The 17,500-nt window shown below is 45.3% G+C and overlaps 1 protein-coding gene across 1 annotated transcript in view; it reads left to right on the top strand.

Moving 5' to 3' along the window:
- The window catches only part of fat3a (FAT atypical cadherin 3a), a 159,353-nt gene that overhangs the window by 40,329 nt on the left and 101,524 nt on the right, over positions 1 to 17,500 (top strand). Inside the window, exon 2 of the mRNA XM_056610518.1 lies at positions 7,208 to 10,537. Within this exon, the coding sequence (XP_056466493.1) occupies positions 7,228 to 10,537 (3,310 nt within the window). The 5' untranslated portion in view covers positions 7,208 to 7,227. The remainder of the gene's footprint in view (positions 1 to 7,207; positions 10,538 to 17,500) is intronic.

Genomic DNA, 17,500 nt, shown 5'->3' with positions numbered 1-17,500 from the left:
TCTCTTTCTGTATCTCTTCTCTACCTATCTATGTATCTACCTCTCTCTATCTATTATCTCTCTCTCTCCGGTGCCCTGGTCTTGTTTCTTTTGGCGGTCTGTCACTCTTTGTCCCTCCTGTCCTTATATAGGGTTCCTGTGCCCTGTGCCAGTTAGGGTGACAGTTGCCTGCAGGGAGGTGAACCAATATACTGTCCACTGGTTTGCAGAGCCATCGCTAGACTGTAAACCACACTACATGCCCGGCCGTCTGAGGCTATTGTGTGGTATGCACTGTAATGAGGTAATCCGGCTACAAGGCTCTCGTAAAGTCCTTTTTGCTTTAATTATTTTACAAAATAGTTGAAAGCTGTTATTACTTGCCGTTATTGTCAGCTTTTGTTTTTCTGCCTTATTTCATAACCTTTGTCCACCCACAAGCATGTGAACAGACACAAACACTGAAGTCTTATATGTCTCTCGCTCTCTCTCTGCTTTTAATTGGCTCATCTTCTTTGGTACCTACGTGTTCTTCTTGATCTGTAGGCATGCACATACACAATCTGCAATACACACTCATATGGTACCATAGCGTCATTTTATTTTCTCTTTTCTGTGATCCTGTGTGTTGTCCTGTGGATATTCAGTCACCATTGTGTAAAAAATGTCCCACTTGCCCTCAGCCGCCCACTCAAATAAAAAAACACACACACCCCCCCCCCCCCCAACTCGCCCAACCCCCTTAACCCCCCTCCATGCTCCCTCCTTTTCCCAGAGTAAGGGGAGGTCGGGAGGCTTAAGGACAAATCAATGGTTTGAATAGCAGGCAGATCACATTTCCTCTCCGGCTGGGCTTCTTAAAAAAACAGAATTGATGTGGACTGTGTGAACGAGAACAGTGGTGTTTAATTCGCCCCAACTAGTCTGATACACGCAGTTCACGTTTTTGACATTTTACAACAAGGAGCCATCAGTTAGGAACAAATTAGGAATCTCAGTGAAGCACCTCAGAATAAAATGGTTTGGCCTGCACATTTGCTCGGTTATACATCAGTGCTTCTGACTTATTAGGAAAGTAAGTCCTGCAATGTGTGTGGCAGTAGCTGCAGTCTGTCATCTCCTTTTGAACTCCAGCGTGGATGTCTGGCATGTTAAAATAGATGTTCTGTTCCATCATACTGCGTGAGGACTTGGGCGACGGCTGTCACAAAAGCAAGTGACATGCCCACAGATGTTGGTCACTAGTATTGCTTTAGGTCAACCAAATCTTATTTTTATAGCCGTTAATCACAGTTATAGTCTCAAAGGGCATTTTGTATGATAAGAGATACACAAATCCACACCCTTCATACATTCGTTCGTGCTGGTTTGCATCAGCTCAAGTCTTTCTGTGAATGCATGAGTCAATGAATGAATAGCCATGCCCATTTTGCAAAATCAGTCACTATATGCGCCTGATTAACTGGAAGTAGTTGAATATTGATGGATTGGAAGGGTTATGGGTGTAGGGTTGGTGTGTGTGTGTGTGTGTGTGTGTGTGTGTGTGTGTGTGTGTGTGTAGTGTGTGTGTGTAGGTGTGTGTGTGTGTGTGTGTGTGTGTGTGTGTGTGTGTGTGTTGTGTTGTGTGTGTGTGATATGTGTGCATTGCTGTGTGTGTGTGTGTGTGTGTGTGTTTGTGTGTGTGTGAGAGTGAGAGAGGGGAGGGGCGTGTATTGGGACTGGTAAACCAGTAGCTGAAGCATTAGCATGACAATGAGCTAAGGGCCAGTGTGAAGGAACATAGCTGTTTTGGTTGTTGTGAGGGGGGTTGCTCTGTGTGTTTGTGTGTGTGTGTGTGTGTGTTGTGGCGGGGGGGGGGGGGGGCAGGTACACCACGTAGCGGTACCTGCCTTCACCCCTTCCCCCTTCGACCTCCCCCCCATTTCCCTTTTTTTGCTGAGGAGTCAGTATCTCCTTACTAACCAACCCTACCTCCTATTTCCTGTGTTTAGACACGGTAGTGCTAGACACCTTTCACTCCTTAAAGCCCCACTCCCTACAGACACACACACCCACACCCACACACATATCCACACACACACACACACACACACACACACACACACACACACACACACACACACACACACACACACACACACACACACACACACACACACACAATCATACATATTGTATAACACCAGTCCTACTGCGGAAATGAGGCTAGAGTATAGCTGACATGTGGGCATGCTGGGACAGACGGCACACAAACCCATGACACACCTCTCCCTCCCTCCCTCGCTCTGTGTTTAAAGTGTAGAGGCAAAGGTGGATCCAGAGACAGGTCCCAGGGGTATAACCCTTGCCCGGGACACTGATGGAGAGCGCAGGTGAGGGGAAGACAATGGGTCACAGTGTGTGTATATGTATGGGCGTGCCTCCGCGGTCCTTTGTGCCAGTGCGTGCGTGTGAGAGAGTAATAGAGACTGAGAGCTGGGGGTTGCAGTAGAGCAAAAGTGTCATGGATATCTGATGACCGGCTCTCTTCTGTTCATTTTTTCTTTTTCTCTTTTATTTGTTTTTTCCCCCTCCTTTGAGTTCTTACTGTATTCCGTCCAACTTGCCTCCATACACCTAAAGGCACACACACACTCACGCACACACACACACACACACACACACACACACACACACACACACACACACACACACACACACACACACACACACACACACACACACACACACACACACACACACAGACCTGCAGATGCTCACTCACTAACTCACTCTCTCTCTCTCTCTCTCACTCACTCAGTCACCTACACACAGACACACAAACACACTAACACACATCGACCTGCATATGCTCATTCACTCACTCACTCACTCACTCACTCACTCACTCACTCACTCACTCACTCACTCACTCACTCACTCACTCACTCACTCACTCACTCACTCACTCACTCACTCACTCACTCACTCACTCACTCACACACAGTTCATAGGCTGAGGTATGGATCATATTTGCTTGAGGGATTAGTCTATGACTTTACCGTGTGACGCAGTCGTCATCTTCTCCACTCGTGCTACTTGAACAAGGACACTCCTGAAGTCTGGAGGAGTGCACACACACATTCTGATAGTTTTGGTATGGATTTGAATGATTTTTTATCAACAAAACAGGGACTGATAGATGTCATTTTTTGGTATTTGTATCACATTGACATGGAAGTGATGGTTTGAACACACAATGGGAGCTGACAGGGGGAACTGCGGACAGCTTCTGGTTAATAGTTTGGCTGCAGGACAGAGATAAGCATGTCACCTACCCTGCTCCTCTGCACTCACAATGCACCCCATCCAAAGATTACTCTCTCTCTCTCTCTCTCTCTCTCTCTCTCTCTCTCTCTCTCTCTGTAATGGTTTTGTCCTCTCTCCCCCTATCATCTTGTTTACTACTCTACATCTTGGTCTGTGTGGATATCTCCTCTCCGCCTACTCCTCTCTCGCTTTCTTTCTCTCCCTCTGCTCTGCACCATGTTGGGAATAAAAAATGCTTTATAATTATCACAGAAGGAAGATGGCTGTTCCAGTGTGATGAAACACAACATTGGCAACTACTTGACTGACACTGTTTCTTGAACCGTTTGGGGTCCATGCAAAGAAGGCTGGTGTTTATTTGTCTCTGCTTGTGTGTGTGTGTGTGTGTGTGTGTGTGTGTGTGTGTGTGTGTGTGTGTGTGTGTGTGTGTGTGTGTGTGTGTGTGTGTGTGTGTGTGTGTGTGTGTGGTGTGTGTGCGTGCGTGCGTGCGTGTGTGTGTGTGTGTGTGTGTGTGTGTGTGTGTGTGTGTGTGTGTGTGTGTGTGTGCCCACTCAGGAAAGGGACAGCTGCTGCTCAGGTATTCTAAACAACCCTAGTGATTTATTTTGCTTCTCTAGAGATGAGTCGCTTCTCTCATTGATTGCGGATCCTTGCTGGTGTGTGTTTCAGCCACGCTGCGTGGATCCGGAGCTATTATTAGATCCCCTACCCCCATCTCTTGTCCAAGCTGTAGACTTTCCAATCATACTGGCTTCCTCCTCTCTGTGCGTGTGTGTGTGTGTGTGCGTGTGTGTGTGTGTGTGTGTGTGTGTGTGTGTGTGTGTGTGTGTGTGTGTGTGTGTGTGTGTGTGTGTGTGTGTGTGTGTGCTGTGTGTGTTGCTGTGTCAGCATGTCTGCCATGATGTTCTTGTTGTACCTTGTTGTGAAGAACCAGCATTGGGCGTGGTTAAAATATAAATAAATAAATAAAATCCGCAGCAACAAGTACAATTCCTGTTGTTGTGTTAGCATTGTATCCATTGTCAATGTCATTGTTGTTGAGGTTTTCACAGCCACTCATGTCGTGGAAACATTGTTGTCATCATGAGTGTGTGGTCCCGCCGGCGCGCTGTCCCCATGCTCTTTCCCGATCAAGCCCACCCCTCTCCCACCCGCCTCGACGGCCAGTGGTGGTGTTGGTCCTGGGGCGTGGAGGCATGTGATGGGTGTTTAGCCGATGTACAAATCAACGCAAATTAGCCTGCGCAACGAGACACTAATGAGAGGGTGCTTTAGAGCTGACACTAAGTGGGGTGTCATTGTGGCCAACCATCATCTCTCGCAGCGTCGCCATCTCTCATGGCGCATCTGTGTGTGTGTGTGTGTCTTTGTGTGTCCATGCATGTGTTTCTTTTTGTGAATGTGTGTGCGTGTGTGAATTTGTGTGTTACAGACTGTAAATGCAGGCCGTGGCTTGTGGGATTTCCTCTTATAGAAACAAGAGTGTCAATTATGAAGGGTGAGCTGAGGAAATTTTTGCCGTCATGATGCTGGAGCAGTTTTTTCTGACCCTGGCTTTCACTCGCCTCTGAGAATTTATTCCCACTCATACGCTCACAGCAAACAAGAAGTGATCACATACAGCAATCAAAACGATAGACACCGATTCTCGATGTATGAAAGAATCGATTTCTCCCCCCTTGAGTATCTTTTTTCCTCAGGGTTAATGTCGCCTCTGACCTCGCCTAAACGATGCTCTGACATCTATTGCCTTGCTCAGAGCGAGCTGGGCATGTGTCTCGTTGAACCCCACCAAACTGTGTGCGCCGCTAGCGAACGGAACAGCAGCAGTGCACGGATGGAGCTAAATATGTGATTATGGGTGTGGCGGAATGGGCAGCCTTAATGGACGCTGTGGGATTCCTTAGACGGCCCGATCCTGTAAAATCAAGACTCGGTCACAGTATTTACACAGCTGGACTCAATGCCACATGCAGCCAGTGGAACCTGGATCCCCCCCATCTATTTTCTTTCAGCCATCGATGCCATCGCTTGCAGTTTGGCAAGACGTGCGATGCCAATATAACCAGAAGCATAACATTGTCCGTAATCTGCAAGGCCAAGAGTATAATTTTCCGTGTTTGGACTAGCCTGGTGTTCGCGGGGCCCCACGGCCCGCCGAGGGCCTCCGGGGTTGGGGGCCGACAGGGTCCTCATAGGGTAAGGTGAGAAGTACTCCAGCCCGGCCCGGAGGAGTCATCACAAGGGGCCTGTAATAGCACTAACAGACTGCTGGATGCATTATACGGCGGGGCCTTAACCCCACACCACCCCCCCCCCCGGCCCCTATCCCTTTAACACTAATAAGCTGTCGTGCCAGGTACCTCTTACTGAAATGCTGCAAAAACGAACGAAACCCTTATATATATATAGTATGACCCATCTGTCCCTAAGGATCAATACACACATGGTATGCATAAACACAATATACAGACACACTCATGTATTGTCCAGTTGTGTAGACACACAGGCACATGCCTTGGCTCTTATTGTGCCTGAGTTCTGCATACTCTCTGTCTGGCTAATATATGTTTTTCACACACGAGAGGAGACTCAACAAAGTGCTGACTCGAAGAGAGAAAGGAGTGGTTTTGTTTTTACATATCTTGCGTCTCCCGCCCCCATCTCAATACCTCTGTCTCCCTCCATTGTACGCAGCCCCCCACGCACTTCTCCATCATCAAACTAAAAGTGAAAACTTGACAAGATGATGACAGTTTAGGGTCAGATGAAAACAGCAAAAATAGCACAGGGCTGTTTTTGGCAGCTCATTCTGGTGGAATCAAACCTTTGTTCCGCGACTGGCTGATGAAGTGCATTTAAATGCAGGGTTGGATGGCGGTTTGCATTGTTTCAGCTGAGGTGGTTTGGCTACTGATTTCCGATGTATTTTTTTATTCTTCTTTGGGCTTTTTTGAGGTCAGAAGTTAGTGAAATGGAAAATGTGAATATGTGGACAAGGGTAAATTACATTTGTAGAGTTAGCTTTTGTATATAGAATCATACAAGGTTATGTGGGTTTTGTGTGGTGTGTGTGTGTGTGTGTGTGTGTGAGATAGTGATCGTGTGTGGTGGGCATGCTTGTGTGTATGTTATCGTCAGCACAGTCAGACCATGTCCACTTTTCTTTTCTGTCCACTGCATCCACTGTGGTGGAAAGTGCCAAGTCATCAGAACGCAGACCGCTGCGGTGCTCCCAGCACCACAACATGGCAGTTACCAGAGCAGGGGTTTCTCATTGCCCAGATTGGCACATATTTGTGGCTACTTACTTTGGAATAGTATTTTAATTTTTTTTGTGCAGAATTTAAACACAACAGCAATTTGGGTTTCAAATATGGTTCAGATATGGTTCAGATATGGTTTCAAAACCATATCTGGTTAGCCTCCAGAGATATGACATGCTTCGGAGGCTACTCTCTTGTACTTCAGGAAAAGGGTTATGATAGGGTCACTATAAGGCAGGCCTGTCATTCTATCCCTTGCTACGCAGGTTTGTGTGTTTTCTTTGGTGTGTACTTTGGTGATGTTACACTCCTTTTGCTAGCCGTGCAATTATTTTGTTCCTTCCTAAACCGCCTCTGGTTTTTCTGAAACTTGCAATTGACTGTCAGTGTCCACAGAGTCCACGCTACAATGATGTCATTCCCTGTGTGGTTGCCAGGTTACTCTGCATGCCGTTAACCCCCACTGCCTCCGATCAATCTTTGCGATCCAATGGACAATTAGTAGTCTGTCAGGGTACTAGGGTCAAAGGGGAAGTTGTGGCTACGTGGTGTATCTTTTGTTCGCTGTAAATCCTTCCTCCCCCACATTGCCCTGTTGCTCCAGTCCTGTGGCTAACATCTCTCTCTCTCTCTGTTCCTTTCTCTTGTTGTAGGATGGACGAGTGACGATGGCATGGATGTAAAAATGGGCCAGTGGGCAGGCATGTGTGCCCCTCTTCTCCACCTGGCCCTGCTCCTGCCACTGCTGCTCTTCCAGCCGCCCTCCTGTCATTGCCAGGATGCCCAAGGGACTCCCCAGGAAGTCCCCCTTTTCGGCTTCACACAGGCTGTCTACCATGCCACCGTCTATGAAAACTCAGCTGCACGCACCTACACCAACAGTAAAGTTAAAATGGGCATCCACATAGCCCTGCGCTCCTGGGATATCCGATACAGGATTACCTCAGGGGATGATGAAGGCTTTTTCAAAGCAGAGGAATATGTTCTGGGGGACTTCTGCTTTCTGCGCATTAGGACTAAAGGTGGAAACGCGGCCATCTTGAATCGGGAGATACAGGATAATTACGTTCTGACAGTGAAGGCTTCAGTGAAAGGTGAGGCCCTCATGGAGACTTGGACCAAAGTCAGCCTCCAAGTCTTAGATATGAACGACCTCCGGCCCTTGTTCTCGCCGACCACTTACTCTGTTACGATAGCTGAGAGCACCCCTCTTAGGACTAGCATAGCACAAGTCACTGCCACGGATGCGGACATCGGTTCAAACGGGGAGTTTTACTATTTCTTCAAGGAGAAGATGGAGCTTTTTGCCGTGCATCCCACCAGTGGAGTGGTCTCCCTAAGTGGGAAACTCAACGTGGACGAGCAGAGACGCTATGACTTGGAGATACAGGCGGTAGACCGCGGGATGAAGCTGTACGGTAACAACGGGGTCAGCAGCACAGCTAAACTCTTTGTCCACGTGGAGCGTCTGAACGAGCACGCCCCCTCCATGACCGTGGTCACGCACGTTCCCTCGGGGCTCGATAAAGATCCTGTGTATGCCGTGGTCACGGTGGACGACCAGGACGAAGGGATTAACGGAGAGATCGAGTTGGTGGCCATCGTGGGGGGAGACCCCTCAGAACTGTTTTTCCTGGAGAGATCGGAGGAAAAAGAGTTTACAATTAAGGCCTCCAAGGACGTTAACTGGGAGAGTAACCCCCATGGCGTTAACCTCACCCTCCAGGCTAGAGACAGAGGGACACCGCAAAAGTTATCTGACATCAAGTTGGTTTGCATCACAGTTAAGAAACTGCAGGCAGTGGAAGTTGCATTTAAGCAGGAGACATATGAAATTAGTTTAAATGAAATTTCACCCCCGGGCACAATTGTCGGAGCTATTAAAATCAATCCAGAGCCGGATGATGCAAAATATATCCTTACTCCCTCAGCTGACTCTGCCTTCTTTCAGATGAACACTATGACGGGTGTTATCTCCACTGCCCACTGGTTTACTCAGGGTCCCCAAAATGCTTTTAATCTTGAAGTATTAGAGGTAGACAGTGATCTTAGGGTTACTGTTGCAGTGACCATCAAGGATGCAAATGACAACACGCCAACATTTTCCCAGTCCTCTTATGAGGTTTTTGTCAATGAGAGTGTTCCAATAGGGACCAATGTGCTCACAGTTTACGCAGTGGATGAGGACAGGGGAGAAAATGGCTACATCACCTACAGCATTTCTAGTCTGCAACCTCTCCCCTTCAAAATCAACCAGTTTTCAGGCATTGTTAGTAGCACTCAGGAGCTTGACTTTGAATCCTCTACTGAAAGCTATGTATTTGTCATCAGGGCTTCAGACTGGGGATCCCCTTACAGACGAGAGAGTGAGGTCAATGTAACCATCCATCTGGAAAACATGAACGACAACAAACCCTTATTTGAGAAAGTGGCATGCCAAGGGGCGGTCTCCAAGGATTTCACTGTGGATGAAGTGATAACCACAATGTCTGCCATTGATATAGATGAGTTGGAGCTGGTAAAGTACAAGATCCTTTCAGGAAACGAGCGGGGATACTTTAACCTCAACCCAGATTCAGGGGTTCTAACTCTGCAACAATCCCTTGCCACTGCAAGTCCAACAAATGGGGTTTTTTACCTCAAAATAACTGCCACAGATGGAGAGAACTTTTCTGACCCCATGTTTGTTAACATATCCCTTGTACAGGGAAGATCTACCCCCAAAGCCTTTAACTGCAAGGAGACCAGGGTAGCTCAAAGGTTAGCAGAAAAGTTGCTGAAGAAGTCTAAAGCTAGCACCAAGGCGAAAATTGAGGAAGGCTTTATTGACCTGTTCTCTGTGAATCGACAAACCCCTCAGTTCGATAAGGCCTTTCCCACTGACATTGCAGTGCGTGAGGACCTGCAAGTTGGATCCAGTGTTTTCAAGGTCAATGCCAATGATGGTGACACAGGCTTCAATGGTCATATTCTGTACACCATTTCAGGCGGAAACACAGACAGTTGCTTCACTATGGACATGGAGACTGGTCTTATTAGTGTCTTTCTGCCTATGGACAGAGAGAAGAGAGATCATTACCTCCTCAACCTCACCATATATGATCTTGGCCTACCACAAAAGAATAATTGGCGTTTACTCACTATATACATAGAAGATGCTAATGATAATGCACCCCAGTTTTTACAAGAAGGTGGCTATAGAGCCACAGTCCCTGAAAACACTGCGTTAGGCACCGACGTTATCCAGGTGGAGGCCACTGACAGAGACGCTGGTCCCAATGGGGAAATTGTGTATTCAGTTCTGACCAGCACTACGCAGTTCAGCATCAACAGCACCAATGGCATCGTGTATGTGGCAGGCCAGCTCGACAGAGAGTTGTCACCCTCATTCAACCTGAGAATCGAGGCCAGAGACAAGGCAGAGAAAGGACAGCAAAAGTTCTCTGTGACCTCACTGCAAATCACTCTAGAGGACATTAACGACTGTCCCCCGGCGTTCATCCCTAGCATCTACAACGCCAGGGCTCTGGAGGACCTTCCCTTTGGGACAGTGGTGGCCTGGTTGGAGACCCAGGACCCAGATCTGGGCCAAGGCGGCCAGGTCCGCTACTCACTGACAAACGACTATAACGGCAGGTTCGAAGTGGACAAAACCAGCGGGGCCATTCGACTGATGAAGGAGCTCGACTATGAGACCCAACAGCTCTACAACATCACTGTTAGAGCCAAAGACAAGGGCAGGCCTGTCTCGCTCCTCTCTGTCACCTCTGTGGAGTTGGAGGTGGTGGATGTCAATGAGAACCTCTATGCTCCTTACTTCTCCCACTTTGCACTGACCGGGACAGTGAAGGAGAACGCGCGGATCGGAACCACTGTTGTCCAGGTCACCGCCCACGATGATGACGTTGGCAGAGATGGGGAAGTGCAGTATTCTATCCGTGACGGGAGTGGCTTGGGGAGATTTGCCATTGATGAAGAGACTGGTAAGTGCTCAGTTATAAAATCTAAGTCTGTGATCGTAGTATCTGCGATCACAAATGTTGTTAAGTTTAGGTTTAAAAACAACAAATGTATCTAAGTACAAACTAGTCATGTTTGCTCAATAATTAGGTGAACGATGCTAGGCAACGCTCATCTTATTTTCATTTTAGGTTTTATTTATTTAGATCTTTCTTCTCAATTATTCTCTACAAACTGTGGCACCAATCTCCTCCCACAATATTTAACCTAGAGGTTCATTACTTTTTTCATTTAAATGTTAATCTTGCCTGTGAATTGCGAGCTACTCATTTATTAATCAAAATATTTATTTATTTATTATATTTCTTCAAACCATTCAACTTTTACAATAATATATTTTTCTTTGTCAAAACTCTTCACATGCACTCATACAGGCAAAGGACTGGCAGGTCGAAACGTTTGTTCTTTATATTGAACCAGTAAATCATTATTTTTAGTGATAGTGATGGTGTCCAAAAAAACATATAAAAAGGAAAAAAACATGATTAGCAACCTGAGGAGCCTGTGTATTTCATCCATGTTCTGTTAATGAGGAGAAATATGCAGGATCTATTCGACAGATAGGGAAGCAGAGTGTATATCAGCAGGGCTTTAACCTTAAAGCCTGCGTCCGGCTTTAGCTGTAAATGATCATGACACTTTTAGATTGCCTTTACATCTTCAGCAGTAGGCTATACTCTACATACGATCCGATTCTTATCCTGCTGCAACAGCACGTTGTGGAATCAAATTAAGACAAAAGGTACGAGGCAGATTTATTACACCGTGACAATTGAGGTAGCCCTGTGAACAAAATCTTTTGAATTGGTTCTGTATTGAGCAGGCTAGTTTTACAAAACAGGGGTTACGGTTAGGAACAGGAACTGTGTCTGTCATCAAGGTCTAAAGAGCTATCATATGCTTTCAGTGAACTGCGTATAAATTTAATTACAAAGTATCATACAGAGAATACAACAGATAACTCAACCAGTGATTTGAGAAATTCCGTTTCGTCATATAACTGTTTCACAGATTGAAAGTAAATGCAATATGTCATACAAAAAATGACTCCTTTTTAAATCCTACTTTTTCAATCCATTCTCCACGGCCAGCTGTTATCTCTCTCAATGCCAGGTATCGTACTCTCATATCTCTATGTGAGGAAACATTAAAGGCTCTGTCTAAGCTCAAATATTTATTTTTTTATCTTGTGTATTTTATTCGATTTTACACAAAAGCGTAAATGCCAGTCTATGTACACAGCTTGTTGTGGAACCAGTGCTTTAATAGTTAACATTTAGAAAAGTATAAGCAGTTTCACTTTTTTACTTTTGCTGAACTTCGCAGAGAGAAGTCTATGGGCGTTTCGGGTTCTTCAGACGCAATGTTCTGTACTTCAGTATTTCAACAGTGACAAATTTTATTTGTGCATACATTTGGTTTTTTGGTACTTTTTTCTGTCCTGCGTTTGTCAACCTCAGTTTTGGCTGGACCATTTAAGAAATTTGACATCAAACTGTAAACCCTTACAACGCAAATGCAGCGACTGTGTCCCTGCTCCAGTACACCGCGACGACGTAGCAACACACCGTGCGAGCCAGAGTTCTGGTCCCTAGGTGATGAACAAGGGGCAGAGCAGAGAGGAGAATTTATGGTCCTTGTTAGCTGAGCCATGGCAAGCCTCATAAATCAGGGAGGAGGCGCTAGGAAACACTACAAATGCAATTACAACTTAAAGAGCATTACTCTGGCACCCCTTCCTCTCTCTTTCTCTCTCTCTCTCTCTCCCTCTCTCTCTCTCTATCAAACACACAAATACACACACACACACACACCCAGGAGCACACACCTGTGCACGCCGATCCACATGCAAACACACACAGCAACACACACACACAGACACACACACACACACATTCACACACACATACACAGCATCGTGAACAGTCAACAACGTGCACAACATGAGTGTACAGTGCATGAGGTTATTAGTCAGACCCGCCCGTTGAACCACGGCGATGTTGTGACAAAAACACAGAAGGAAGAGCAGCAGAAGAGCACTGCTATAAGCGTATTCACTCATTAGTTTGTCTAATATGCATGCAAAGCCGCGTTTCCACCCTAAATTACACAGAACTTTCAGTCCTGGGAACTACAATGGACTGAAGGTTCCCCCAGACCCTTGTTGTCTGCGTCTCCACCGCGGTGTTAAGACTCAGACGGTTCAGTAATAAAGGACACAAAAAAGCTTACGCTCTGTACTCAAGTAGGTTAGTATTCAAGTTAACAGTGGCTTGTAGTGCCCACTGCTATTGAGATGAAGGATCAATATTAAAAAGAGACAGAAAGCTATAATTATATGAATGTAAATAACTACTATTGATGCAATAAGAGGACTGTGTGATTTACTGCGTTTGGAAGTGAACAACATTTTTTCGATTTGCTGCTGCAGATATTAAAGGAGCTTCAAATAAAAAGCTTTGATAACTCAACAATTCAGGGATGTTTAACGCTGCAAGCCCCGCAAGTTCTAATCCCCGAGCAGGGCGTTTTTGCCAGTAAAAGAATGGCCCTGGAACTTAATTTAGACCCTGGTTCCTGCGGTGGAAACGCACTTAGTTCCTGCAAAGGTTCCTAGTTCCGGGTTAAAGTTATTACAGTTGAAACGCGGCCATTGATCATCATGACCACTTTGAGTTCTCTTTTGAGACCCATACGAGTATTTACTTTCCCTGCAAATAGATGCGCAACAAGTGAACACTAGTGCTTCTTACCGAGTGCTTCTAGGCTGTATGTTTCGGAGCTATGGAAATGATCAACTTTTTCTCAATTTGAAGTATACAAGACTCTGCGAGTGGCCATACAATCCTAGTCAGACTTTAGGAGCTGACCTTGTGATTCTATTTTACAGCACTCTTGATATTTGATATATGGTCGATGTGTACTAACCGCATTAGTCTTTGACATAGTATCATCATTCAAGAATTTTATATTTATATTCACCACTCTAAGTGTTATATGCCGACAAGAAGACCATTAGGGCAAAAGGGATGGAATGTCTTCCCATCACCTACTTAACTTTTATTTTTGAACTTGTTTGTCAGGGATAGTGCAGGTAACATTGTTACAGGTTAAAAAACCTGTACCATTCCAATACAGATTCATGTTTATATAATGTTAGATTATATAATAAAAAAAAATCATTGTGGAAGTTTCTTTATGCATTCATGTCTTTATCGAAGAAAGATAATTTTGCGCGAATAGGTCCTCAAAATCCACAAATATATGCACATTTATAGGTACACACACACACACACACACACACACACACACACACACACACACACACACACACACACACACACACACACACACACACACACACACACACACACACTTTCCCTCTCTTACACACACCTCAGAAAGGACACACCCTGCTGCTGTTGACCTTTTCCCTCCCTCCTCCCCCTCAGTTCAGTAGGAAGCCCTTCACATCAAGACCCTTCATCACAATGTCACTTATCCTTGGGAACCACCGTGCTCCGAGTGCAGGGAGGGAGCGAGGAGAGGGGAGGAAAATAAGCGAGAGACGGAGAATGAAAGAGAGGCGAAGACGGGAGGGGAGGTTCACAGCTCCTAATTCTCTGGCGATTCATTTTTTAACGGCATGGAGTAGGTCCTCCGTCTTTGTTTTGACAACAAAACAAGCTTTGTTGAGAAGCTTTTTTGTGTAGAGCCGCGATTAAACACCAAGGCGGACAGGCAGAGTGTGGGACACACACACACACACACACACACACACACACACACACACACACACACACACACACACACACACACACACACACACACACACACACACACACACACACACACCCACACATTCAACAGTAAGTGCACATCAGACCGCTAGCTTGCGCGTTTCTCACACGAGGCTGCTCACTAATTTAATTCAGATTAACAAGGTACTTTGATTAAAAAAAAAAACAAGAAGCAAAAACATACTTTTACAATACTCCACTCCCCCCAAACTCATCGCCATCACCACCACAGTGACTACCAAACTTACAGAGGTTCAATGTGAAAGTCCACACACTCATCAGTGCTTTTGTGTCGGCTCTCTTTCTTTTCTTATCGGCACCATTCAGGGGTTCAACTATAGTGGGAAAGAAGCAGGCTTGATGGGTAGGGTGGAGCAATTTTTTTTACTCTCTGAACCAGAATTCAGCCTTCCAGCACACACACACTCACATGCACTCCCCTGCCCCCTTCCCATGAATGCTGTTAGAGTGCACGCCACAGGACCACAGGGCCGGGCCACTACATGTTTTGTTGCCAGTGGCGCATTAAGGAGCAGGCGGTTCTATCATTACAGTAATTAGTGGATTAATGGCGGCATTCATCATCACTGGAGGGTCAGGAGAGGGGACGGCAAGTGCTTTTGTCAAGTAGTGCAGCAGGCTTGATGTGTGTTTGTGTGTGTGTGTGTGTGTGTGTGTGTGTGTGTGTGTGTGTGTGTGTGTGTGTGTGTGTGTGTGTGTGTGTGTGTGTGTGTGTGTGTGTGTGTGTGTGTGTGTGTGTGTGTACATTGAGTACTAGAGTACTGATGAACTGTTGCAAGGTCACAAATTATGTTTATTTTTTCAAACCTTTGGGTTAAACCTATTCTGTTTAGAGTGAGTGGTGTTAAGTTGATATGTACCTCAGTACTCCAAATATTGCTATTCACACACACGAATTAGGAGTCGTTAGATTTGGTTAATTAAGAAGAAGATTAAAACATGACGGAACAGGATGTTCCGACGAGGGCGGCCTTCAAGTGGCTTTTCAAGCTTTAGACGGATTGCGACGGTTCACAGTTCCAAAATCAGTCTAAATTATTTCCACCATACTTAACATTTATACAGCTGAATATAAGCCTATTGATGCAGGGCTCAGGCTGGGGGCCCTTCATTTGAAAAGTGGTTAACGTGCGGTCCTCGTTGGGTATTTATGTCTCATTCTTAGGGAGCGTTAAGTCAGGAGACCCCAATGCAACGTACGTTGGATAATAGGTCCATCATTCCAGCCTGGTACATGCCACTCAGGTCGACATGAATAGCAGCAAGCTAGATGTTGCACACGCCAATCAGTGTGTGCACCGTTTTCCACTATTTGTGCCTCTAGTTCGTAGTGTGGGCGTCTGACAAGCACATTTTATTCATCGAGATGTTAGAAATAACCCAGAAACTGCTGAAGCTAGATGGCCTTGTGAGGCCGCCTCCTGATCTCTTAAGTTCACATTCTGTTTCTCTGCAGATCAGTCTGTCTTTGATCTTGTTAAAAATAGAAAAGCATATTTTTAAAAGCAGTATAAAAATACGATAGAACCAACCAGTGCTAGGGGGGCAGGTTCAGTTCACGGCGAACAAGGAGCACGACAGTCTGCAGACCTTCAAACAATAGCGGCGCCCAAGGAAACTGCAGCCAAATCGTGGAATAGAATCTTTAATATATATTTTAAGATAAAGTTCAAACAGAAATGACAAAAAGGATGATGTTCCTTTGCTTAATTTCAGATTCAGAAAGAGCGAAGAGCGCAATAACGTAGTCGATCTGATAGGCTTAGTTTATAACACACACTTTAACACAATATTTGGATGTTCTCACAATGCTAGAATCGTTTTCGAGCTTTAATACAGCCATACAGGTAAAAATTTGGTTATTGAACTATTATGCCTTAGAATATGGCTGCATTTTAAAGAAACAGTGGACATCTTCCTTATTTTGCTGGCATTTTGCTCCACAGCAGCTTTTTAGATACGGCGGTAGCTTTAGTTGGAGCCGATGCAGACATTGTTAGGCGGATATCGTTAACCTATTTTTGTCTGGTGCTGGCCACCGCCTCCTCTAGCTTATTAGAATCTATAAATGCCTCAAGCTTTTGTTGCCCACGCATACCTCCTCTCTCTCCCGGTCTCTCTGCTGTGCTCTCTCTCTCTATGTTGTTTTGTTTCTTTTCATATTGAGGGCAGTTGGTACCCATTGTGAGATGGCAGGGCAGGGCATCAAGCTTGGGCTGTTGGCTGCAAAACCCTATTCTAAGCACACACACACAAATACACACACACATACACATACACACATACACACACAATTACCACACATACAAACACATACACAGTCTCAATTTCCTGCACAGAGACGAAAAAATAACATTGGTAATTATAGCCTGTGGTTGCCCTCACTGCCGGAATAGCCAACACACCCACATGCACGCACTCTCTCACGCACGCAGGCAGGCATGTATATATTATAGTATACTGTATGTGTGTACTCACTCTGTGTAATGGCAATGTATAATTCAGGGACAGAGCACTGCGACCAATTAGGTTTACACAGAATAATAACTTCCTTAAACCAGCGCTCATCAATGCACACAAAAATACAAATGTGTTTATATTTCAAAGTAGTAGTACACAGTAGTACACAGTAGTAGTACACACACACACTATGCGTGTACTATGTGTATGGTAACTTCAGAATTTGTGCTATTATAATTGTGACAACATATTTTCCTTACTAGAGCCACAATGCCAATTTGGTCTGTTAAGTAGTCAAATATGTTATATAACACCCATACACATACATGCACACAAGCAGTCATTTTAATGGAGGGCACTGGGGATGTTCATCCAGACCTTTATAGGAGTTTCCACTGTGTGGATTCTCCTGATGTGTTCTGTTATGATGGCGGTTCACAGACCTATAGCTAATGCAGTGGGAGTACCGTTTTCTAGTAGGAAGTCATGGCCAAAAGTCACCCTTTGACGGCAAGAAAATATGAGGATTTATGAAAGTTACGTTTTTGCTTCAGGAATCCATCAACACCAGCAGTATAGAACTGCCAATTGTATGCTGTGAAAAATGCGGGTGTCTGTGTTCTAATTTTACCTTTGGTAGCGAAG

Source organism: Gadus chalcogrammus, chromosome 16 (genome assembly GCF_026213295.1).
Source record: "Gadus chalcogrammus isolate NIFS_2021 chromosome 16, NIFS_Gcha_1.0, whole genome shotgun sequence".
Classification (NCBI taxonomy): Eukaryota; Metazoa; Chordata; class Actinopteri; order Gadiformes; family Gadidae; genus Gadus; species Gadus chalcogrammus.
Note: the sequence above shows the minus strand (reverse complement) of the source record. Positions and strands in the feature narration are given on the sequence as shown.